This window comes from Sceloporus occidentalis, unplaced genomic scaffold (genome assembly GCF_023333645.1).
Source record: "Sceloporus occidentalis isolate IW3139 unplaced genomic scaffold, rSceOcc1.0.p SCAF_4, whole genome shotgun sequence".
NCBI classification, from domain to species: Eukaryota; Metazoa; Chordata; class Lepidosauria; order Squamata; family Phrynosomatidae; genus Sceloporus; species Sceloporus occidentalis.
Window position 1 is genome coordinate 192,040,534 of NW_028316984.1, and position 10,383 is coordinate 192,050,916.

The window sequence follows — 10,383 nt, forward strand, 5'->3', positions numbered from 1 at the left end:
GTAACACTGCCTCTCCAGGGCTGGTGGAGGCCCAGGAGGCAGCACAACGCTCAGGGCTTCGGCCTGGGCTTTCCCACATTTTTTATTTTTATTTTTATTTAATTTTTAGTTTGTTTGTTTGTTTGTTTGTTTTGTCCCAGTTTGGTGGCAGCCAATTATGGCAACCCTACAGGAGTACAGAGGTAGATGAGAAACCACAAGTCAGTGGAAGAGCTCAGACTTTGCATATAGGCAGTCCCAGGGTTAAACCACAGCACCACTATCAAAAGGACTTGCTACCGATAACACAAAGGACTTCTGTCCAAGACCTCCTGCCAGCCTCAGTAGCAAGAGTCTGGATGGGTTTGGCCAGCCATGGGCAGCATTTTATATGTCAAGAGCTACATTCTCTCAGCAGGGGCTAAATACCCTAAAGACACCAGATCTCATCTGATCTTGGAGGCAAAGCAGGGTCAGCACTGGTTAGTACTTGGACAGGAGACTGACTGTGAATGCCAGGTGCTGTAAGCTATGTTTCAGAGGAAGGAATTGGCAAAGCCACCTCTGAGAATTCTTTGCCTGAGAAAACCCTATGAGTCACTATAAGTTGAGAGGTGACAAAGGGAGATACACACACATATACACACACATTCCCCCAAGGGTAATGTGCTACAGGCCACATGCTGGTGGTGGACAGGCCTAGAGCCAAAAGTAAACCAGCATGCCCCTTTTCCTTCTCTCTCTAACACCCTCTTTTCTCGCTATCTCTCTCAATCTCTCTTCAACCCAGACGGACACCAGTGTTGTGTGCCTAGTGATCATAGAAACATAGCTAGACACTTCTCTACTGCCTCCCTGCACTCTTCACTACCCAGTAAATGACAGGGCAGTGGTGGTGTCAGCAGCTGTAAATTAGGTTTGGAGGGGTGAGGGAGGAGACGTTGTGTAGCTCTACTTGGCAAACCTTTACGCTACATCTGCATGGTAGGGGGTTGGACTGGATGGCCCTTGTGGTCTCTTCCAGCTCTATGATTCTATGATTTCAGAGTGTTAACAAGAAAGGTATGGGAAACCTATCCCAGATCAAGCCTGGCAACCCTCGCAATCCTCCAAAAGTAATTAAGAAAACAGTGATGGGCCACTCCATGCATCTAAAGAAGCAAACTAAGTCTATGAAAGCTTACGTTACAACTTCTTTCTCTCAGTTAGAGCCTTATCGCATGAGAAAAGAAAGCAAAAATGGAATCACAGAATAGTGCCTTTCTCCGTGTTTTACTGCATGATGCCGTAGCGCTTTAGTTCTCTTCTTGTGGGAGAAGGTAGTTTAGGTGTGTCTTTTATCAAATGGATTTTTTCACCTAGACAAAAGATGAGCTTTTAAATGCACTATGATGTCATGCAGTAAGGCACACAAAAAAGGCCCTCTTCTCCAATTCCATTTCTGCTTTCTGTCCTTGTGTGATAATGCTCCAAGTTGCAAAAGTGCTACAAGATCCCTTTGCAAAGTGATTATTGAAGTTCAGATTTGTTATAAAGAGTATGACAGACTCTTGGCAACAGTGGCATAAAAAGACAATGGCCTAAATACTATTGTCGATTAGAGTATGCTCATTGAATCAATAGAATTTACCTATGGGTTCACTCACCATTCAACAGTTGACTGAATGGGTCTACTCAGATTGGATCTAACTAAGCCAATGTCTGTATTACATTTGTTTTCACAAAACTCATTTAAAGTAAATCAATTAGGCCAGATTTTACAAATGAGAAATTTAGGATGGGATTCTAATTTGCCTCCATCTGTATCCTCTTTGCTTGCCTTGTCTTCCTTGAGTATTAGATTTGCATTGATGGAACAATGGGCCTGTTTTGACCCAAAAAATAAAATGAAATGAAATTCAGGGCCCCTTCTGTGACGTCAGATACCTAAGCCATTGGAAACTACTTGTTTTCAATTGTACTAGTTATTTAAAAATTGTTTTTTATCCTTAAGTGTCTCTTTTGAATTTCCTTAATATTATTAATAATTCAATTCTGTTTTAATATTGAGATTTTATATGTTTTTAAGTATATTATAATAATTTTACACTGCAAGCTGCCTTGAGTCCCAATCTTAAGGAAAATGTGAGGGTATAAATAAAAATTATTATTATTATTGTTACTATTCTAAATTCACCTGCCACTTAATGAACTTTTTATTTCTAACTCACTTATGTGCTTATTGACTCCAAACCTTCGGAAGAAGCTTTGCCACTTGGCAAGATAGTATGATAAACTTCAGAGGGTAAAAAACCTTTGATGTAAGATTTCCTTTATTACAAGACAGGGAAATGCTATCCGGCTAGCCATTTCCCCAAAAGCCAAAAGAGAGCAGAAATAGTCTCAGACATATTGGTGCCCAGACCAGGAAATCTGAAGGGCACCTCTCTGATGGTAAAAGCATAATAATACTGTACACAAAATAATTGACAGTATGTTGACATGCAATGAAATACTTGGATCAGCATGCTCTGCATACCTAATAATAGGAAGGTCAAATTGCATCTTCAGTGCCAAAGCACAATTTGTATCCACTAACCAGCAATTTAAAAAATAATAACCTGTGCCATCAGTGGAATTCAATTACTATCAAGGTTGTAGAAAGCTGCTTTTATCAGGTCAGACATAGGCCCACATAGTTTAGTCTAGTCTAGTCTTACTCATTTCTCCAAAGTCTCAAGCTGGGAAATATCTTTCTTTTTTTTTTTTATCACTTGCTACCTGATCATGGCCCTTTCTACACTGTACTTCCTTTCTCCAATATGGTGGGATCCAAAAATGCTGGCTGAGGACAGGGGGATTCTGGGAGCTGTAATAAAAAAGGGTCATTTTTCTAAGCTTTTTTGTATCCTAAGGAAAATTCATACACTGACTCTACAACGCTATGAGTTGTACAGTTGATGCTGTAGTTGTTCTTTTAAAACTAAAGCACCTCTCCGTTGGTTTTGATCCAGGGTCCTGGAAATGGATAGCCTTGGCACCTTTCTTAGACTTCTCTTTTGTTTCCTTAGGTTCCTCCTTAGGATAGGCACTGCAGTATAAAAGAAAAAAGAATCACAGGGTTGGAAGAGACTACAAGGTTCATCTTGCCCAACTTACTGCCATGCAAGAATACAAAACTAAAGTATTCTTGAAAAAAATGTTCATTATCTCCTTTCCTCTGGATACTATGCTTCTGTAGATGTAGCCTAGCATTACATTGGCTCTTTTGGGCCACAACATCAAAAGAAGATTTTGTAGTCACTAAAAAATGCACTTGTGCATGGTTTTGCATACTCTTACTGAGAGTGCATCTCCGCTGTAGAAATAATGCAGTTCGACACCACTTTAACTCTCATGGTTATAGCCTATAGAATCCTGGGGTTTGTAGTTTTGTGAGACACCAGCACTCTTTGGCAGAGAAGGCTAAAGACCCTGTAAAACCACAAATCCCAGGATTCCATAGGATGGCACTACAGCACTTAAAGTGGTGTCAAACTGCATTATTTATGTAGTGTAGATATACCCTGAGTCAACAGTGCACAACTATGGAACAGGGGCCTTCTTCTTCCTTGCACATAAGAATTATATTCCACAAAATCCGAAGTAGCCCAAGCCAGTGCCATTTTTGTTCCGAATCTGTACAAGGGAGATGCAATATGACATTTTTGTAAGGTCAGATGTAACATCAGCATCAACAGCAAAAGAGTTCACAGTACATCTCTCAGTTGCAGGATGACACCAAGTTTACAACAGAAAAACACAACCTGTGTTCCTAGCCCTCCTGCTAAGGTGGACAAGAAGAGAGGGCTCCCATACTTTTAATAGCTGGACAGAAGAGAGTATTTCAATAATTGCAGTTTTCATGACACACACAAAAAAAGAGGATAGGTCTCCTGTACCTTTAATAATTGTGTGGGCAAGGAGATTTCGGTAGGAGTAGCTTGTATGACAAGCTATACATGTTGAGTCTACCTTATCCAAAATGCTTGGGATCAGAAGTGTCCTGGATCTTGGAAATTTTCAGATTTTGGAATATCTGCATATACATAATGGGACTCCAGTCTAAATATGAAATTCGTTTATGTTTCATATGCATCTTATACACATAGCCTGAAAGTAATTTTATGCACAGTATTTTTAAATAATTTTATGCATAAAACAACGCTTGTGTACATTCAACCATCAGAAAGCAAAGGTGTCACTATCTCAACCACCAATTGTGGACAATTTTGGATTTTGGAATATTTCAGATAAGGGAAACTTCACTTGGACCTGCTCAAATTCCCTTTTCTGTGAATCTACTAAAGGCACAAGAGTTATAATAAAAAACTATACCTATTGAAATTCCTCTCTACAAAATTTAGAGGAGCCCTGCCCTTTTTTTGTAGTGATTACCATGGTCCAAGAACTATCTACATTTCTTTAATTTTCAAAAGCATTACAGTAACAGTCCTTAGTTTAGCCACTTATTCGACTTTATTAATTTAAAATCATAAGAACAATAATGGTGACACCACGATGGATTCAACCAATTAGCAGTGTGCACACCATTCCACTGCAATACTGCAGAACACAAAAGTATTGAAGAGTAATCTTTCTGCTCTCTGCTTGGTGAAATAGTTCACTGGTTTTACCTAATGCACTATATTCTGTTTTTAATGTGTGAAACACATTGTAAATTGGACCACTGAAAAGTCAAGTTTAAAAAATGGCCAAGAAATAAATTAATAAAAGAGAAGGCCATAAAGAAAAGATTTATGGTAACTATATCACTGGGTTTCTTGGTAAGATTAATTCAGAGGAGGCTTGCTATTGCCTCTGCTTATCACACAGGGAAAATCAGGGGTTTAAACAGCAATTATCCCGTTAACATTTTCACACACATCGCAATTAAAGAGACATTATCCCAGAAATAAACAGGCAGTAAACAACAAATCATTCACAGGATTTCCCTGTGAATTATTTGTTGCTGTTTACTGCCTATTTATTCCCAGGATAATGGCACTTTAATTGTGACATTGTGTGAAAATGTTAATCATGATTGCCCGATTTTCACAGGATAATCGCTGTTTAAACCCCCAATTTTCCCCGTGTGACAAAGTCCTTAAACAGAGAGAGAGAGAGAGTGGCTTAACAAGGTGGATTTCTGTGGCTGAGCAGGAATGCAAACTTTGGTCTCCTAGAATCCCAGTCCAACAGTCAAGCCACCACACTAGCACTTATCAAACAATGGTTCTTCGGATGTTTGTGACTTTAACTCCCCAAATTCCTAAGCATTGCCCATACTGCCTGGGACATCTGGTAGGGGAAATCCAAAATATCTTAGGGACCAGAGTCTGAGAACCACTGCACTACACCATGCTAGGTCTCGCGCTACACTGGCTCTCCTAAAGAAAGGAGAGACAGTTTGGAGTAGTACAGTACTAGACCGGGGTTCAAATATCTGTTCAGCCTTGGAAACCCACTGTGCAACCTTGGGCAAATCAATAATAAATCTTGCCAAGAAAACCCTATGGTAGTCAACTTCAAGGCACATAACAGCAACAAACATAAAGAACACACATAAAGACACACAGGATCCTTACAGTGCAAATTCAAGAGTTTGAGTATCATCTTTCCAGTACCACAAGCCAGGGTTAACTCTTGTTATCTGTAACATTTTAGAACACAAGTGTTAATAAGTTAAATTAAACCTATACTTTTCATAATAAATCTGCAGTGAGAAACTTCTAGGAGTTTGGAAGCCTGCTAAATAATCTACTAAACTTATTAATTAGTAGATGATTTCATCACTTCTAAATGTCTTTATTTTTATTAACCAATATTTCACTAACTAGATTTAGGACAAACTAGTTTGTTTGCTGAGTTCATATACAGCAGGCAACTATGGTTTGCTCCAAACTAAAAGCGGGCACCTCTATCTGTGACCCTTCCAATGTTGTTGGACTGCAACTCCTATCATTCCTAGCCAGCATAGCCAATGGTGCAGGATGGTGGGAGTTTTCCCATCTCAATTGTTTTGTCTAAATAAAGCCAAAATCAGGACAAAACCACTTATGGAGTCGAAGGCTTTCTGATGTTTCGCCAGCATCTGTGGCTGGCATCTTCAGAGAATGCTTTGCCTGGAAAAATTGGGTGTATATACTCCATATGCTTATGGAGCTCTGGCCATAGTTGCAATTGCAGGTTTGGCTGGTTGGTTATTTTTCTTCAAAAGGCCAAAAACAGGAGAGCAAAAATTCTCCCTTAAACAGAAGCTTAGCACAAGAAGGGCACAAGGTATGCAACCTGTTTGCTAGCTGGTGGTTTACCTGCAATCCTGCCCCCCCCAAAAAAAAAAATCCCATTTGCTGTCCTATGTGAATTTGTTCCAAGTGAATATGCTTACAATTGAAAATTGAAATGTGCTCAGCTTCTGAACTACAGTCCCTTCCACATTTATTCATTAGTTATACTTGTACAGTTACACAAGTTATATTAGTTAAGAATTCATTAGTAGTACATAGCATATTTTCCCTCTCCACTGATCCTCAGGGTGGTTTGCACAGCTTTCCTTTTTCTATTAATAAATTTCTTCTCCACCTTTCCCCCCACAACAACCCTGTGAGGTAGGTCAGTCTTGACAGGGAGAGATCAGTCCATGGTTATCCAGTAACTTTGGCAGCTCAATAGGAATTTAAATCTCCAAAGGTTCAGTCCAAAACTTACTAAACCACCTCCTAAACTGATGAAACAACCCTGGTTCTCACATAGTATAGTTGTATGGAGGAAGGAAGAAGAAAAAATAGACTTTAATAAAAAATTAAACCATAGATCTAATTTCATTTATCTATTTAAACGTATATATTTCATTACATTTCTGATGTTCCGTGCAAGGATTGTCACCAACGCTTGAAGCACTATAGACAGGGGTGAAATGGGTACATAAAGCTAGGGTTGCCAGAGTAAAAACTGGAGAGGACTCCAATCACTTTAATGATTGTGTAAAAGAGGAAATTTCAGCATGGTTGCTAGTCACGCTGATGCATATCAGGTTCGTTGCTCCTATTTTGTTTTGGGTTCCTGAATCTCTTCGAATCACCGTAACCCGTGTTATTCACACGTGCCATTGTTTTGGGTTAAAATGGAGCTGCCTCCCTTCGTTTCAAGAAGCAATGATACAGAGCGATCCAAATCGATTCAGAAGCTTATTCACACTACCAACGATGCGGGTCTTTCAGGAAAACTTGGGGAAACCCCAGTATCAAATATCCCGGGTAAAGTGGGTTTTTTGCCAGCCCCCCACAAAGTGCATCGAATGCATTTGGGACGTGTGTCAACAATTAATATTTATTATTATTAGTGTTTATTTATACGCTCTGGCTCCTCCCTCCACATTTGTGGCTTTGACTTTGGCAGATTTGATTATTCATGGATTTTGTTATATCATAGAATCATAGAGTTGGAAGAGACCACAAGGGCCATCCAGTCCAACCCCCTGCCATGCAGGAAATCCAAATCAAAGCATTCCCAGCAGATGGCCATCTAGCCTCTGCTTGAAGACCTCCAAGGAAGGAGACTCCACTACACTCCGAGGAAGGAGTTTGTTCCACTGTCGAACAGCCCTTACTGTCAGGAAGTTCCTCCTAAAGTTGAGGTGGAATCTCTTTTCCTGGAGCTTGCATCCATTGTTCCGGGTCCTATTCTCTGGAGCAGTAGAAAACAAGCTCTCTCTAGGAATATGCTCTCTCTAGGAATATCCAGCTCCTCCAGAGCAAATTTATGGTCAATGTCTGGCAGATGTTGACCACAGAGTTGCACTGGAGGAATCATCATCATCATCATCATCATCATCATCAATATCCAGCCTCCCTCCCCAGTACAGGGACCTAGAGATTCCTAGAGAGGTGTTCTCTCAGGTAAAAACAGTGTTTTTGTTATTTGAGTTTTTTCCATATTCACAGGGGTCCTGTGCCCCTAACCCCAGTGAATGTGGAGGGACACGTGTTTAGCGCTGTACATTTTGCACGGCACTTTACAGAGTCATCAAAACAACATAAAACCTGCCAATGGCATGCAGTCTGAAATCACAAAATATAAAATAAAGTGGGCCCTTGTTATCTGCTGGGGTTTGGTTCCAGGACCCCCCGCGGATAACAAAATCTATGGATGCTTGAGTCCCATTAAATACAATGGCAGAGTAAAATGGAAAATCAAGGTTTGCTATTTGGAATTTATATTTTTGGGGAATATTTTCAAGCTGTGGATGCTTGAATCCGTGGATAAAAAAATCCATGGATAAGGAGGGCTGACTGTATAGTAAATAGACAATTTATCCCATTAAATGAACAACAAGGATTCATGATGGATTATTTTCATAGCGCAAATGGGCCCAGAGATTCATCCCAGATTATTTTCGCCGTCTAAATAGGGCCATTGTCAGCAAACCAGAAGCATCGGTTTTATGGGGCAAGCACCCACCCTCCCTTTGCCCAAAATAGTCAGTAATATTTAGGATCTTTTTCCCCTAGAGAGATCTGCAGCAAAATCAATAAACGGAGGGTGCGCACACAACCAGGAATGGAAACTTACAGATGCCACAGCTCCCTGGGGCAGCTCCAGAAACTGTAACTGCGACATGACTGTGCCTTGTTTACCAGGGTTTCCTAGCAACACAACTCTCCAAAGATGGAGCACAACAGTCACACAGGCACACACTTCCATGCAGATTACAAGTCCTATCATGCCATACAACTGACCCTTTCGTAGAGGAAACTTTTGGAATTTTGGGTTGTTGGGTTTTATTTAAAGAAAGCAGACAGTTGGAGTAAGTTGGAAGGTTAAATATACTGTATGTAGTGGGCCCTTGTTATATACTGGGGTTTGCTTCCAGGAACTCCCCCTGGATAACAAGATCCGTGGATGCCCAAGTCTCATTAAATACAATGGCATAGTAAAATGGTGTCCCTTATATAAAATGGAAAATCAAAGTTTGCTATTTGGAATTCATACTTTTTTTGGAATATTTTCAAGTTGTGGATGCTTGAATCTGTGGATGAAGAATCTATGGACATCCTTATCCACCGATTCTTTATCCACGTTGTATATATAAGGTGTATATACAGTCAGCCCTCTGTATCCATGGACACATAGTAAGACTTTGCTATTTTACATTGGTCCAAAACACACTGCAGAAATAATCCAGTTTGATACTGCTGTAACTGCCCAGGCTCAGTGTTAGGGGATCCTGGGAATTGTAGTTTACTGTGGCACCAGAGCCCTCTGACAGAGAAGGCTCAATGTCTCCCAAAACTACAGCCTCCAGAATTTCCTTGCTTTGAGCCAGGGCAGTTAAAGCAGTCTCAAAATGGATTATTTCTGCAGTGTGTTTTGGACCATTGACTCCAGAAGGGATTGACCCGACATTTTCACTCATTCGTATGACTTAAACAGCCCCAAGCTGTCTTCCTAAAACAAACATTCTCATTTGAAAGAAGCTGGTGGAGGTTCAAATTCATTTGCAAAACCAGATCCTGGCTTTGCCCACTTTTCGGCTTGTGCTCTGTGACCTTTTTTTGGACAATAGCACACAGTGTACATTGCGTCCACAGTTGCTGTTGTGTGCTAGCACTACTGCCAAGAATATTCTGGAGGTTTGGCAACCATGCTGCATATTTATCAAGAACAAGAAGAGAAACAGATTTGGAAACAAATGAGGGCCTGCATTGCCGGCAGTGCTTCAAATGCAAGATCCAAAACAGGATAAAAAAAGGCAGAGGCACAGTGAAGAGAAGTGCCTTGTCATATCTGCTTCTGCTGATTAAAGGTGTGGAATTGTGGGGCACAGAGCTTGGAAAAGTTACTTTTGGACTACAACTCCCAGCATCCTCAGCCAACATGGCTATGGGATGGAGGAGTGTATTATCTGGGTGGGGGGAATCCTGCAATCTCTTTACTAATTAATTGCTGTTATTTCAACAAATTTATGGTCCAAAATACACTGCAGAAAGAATCCACTTTGAGACCGCTTTAAAAGCCCAGTCTCAGTGTTAGGGATTCCTTGGTATTGTAGTTTATTGTGGCACCAGAGCTCCTTGACAGAGAAGGCTAACAAAGCTCAATATTCTTCAAAGGGAGAAAGAAACCAGTAGATGTTTTAAACAGGTAATACATACATCTGGAAGCCAGGGGTGAGTTCTGGACTCCCAAGACTCACTGTGGGGCATGGCAACTTCAACAACAACAACAACAACAGTTATTCTTAACATAAGAAGAAGGGGAGACCAAATCCCAGAAGCCCCCTTCTGGTTTTCCCCAAACACTTTTTAGAAATTTTATAAAGGTGCAAAATTTTGTTGCAGCTTGAATAATAGGAAAGTTGACATTTCTGCAGTTTTACAAGAG

General features: G+C 40.4%; 1 protein-coding gene across 1 annotated transcript in view; it reads right to left on the bottom strand.

Annotated features, from left to right (window-relative positions):
• The window catches only part of PPP1R36 (protein phosphatase 1 regulatory subunit 36), a 34,228-nt gene extending 25,509 nt beyond the window's left edge, over positions 1 to 8,719 (bottom strand). The window contains exons 1-3 of the mRNA XM_089522718.1: positions 8,572 to 8,719; positions 5,586 to 5,650; positions 2,951 to 3,049 (exon numbers count right to left, since the gene is read on the bottom strand). Of these exons, the coding sequence (XP_089378844.1) occupies positions 2,951 to 3,049; positions 5,586 to 5,650; positions 8,572 to 8,703 (296 nt within the window). The 5' untranslated portion in view covers positions 8,704 to 8,719. The remainder of the gene's footprint in view (positions 1 to 2,950; positions 3,050 to 5,585; positions 5,651 to 8,571) is intronic.
• Between the last annotated feature and the right edge of the window lie 1,664 nt (positions 8,720 to 10,383).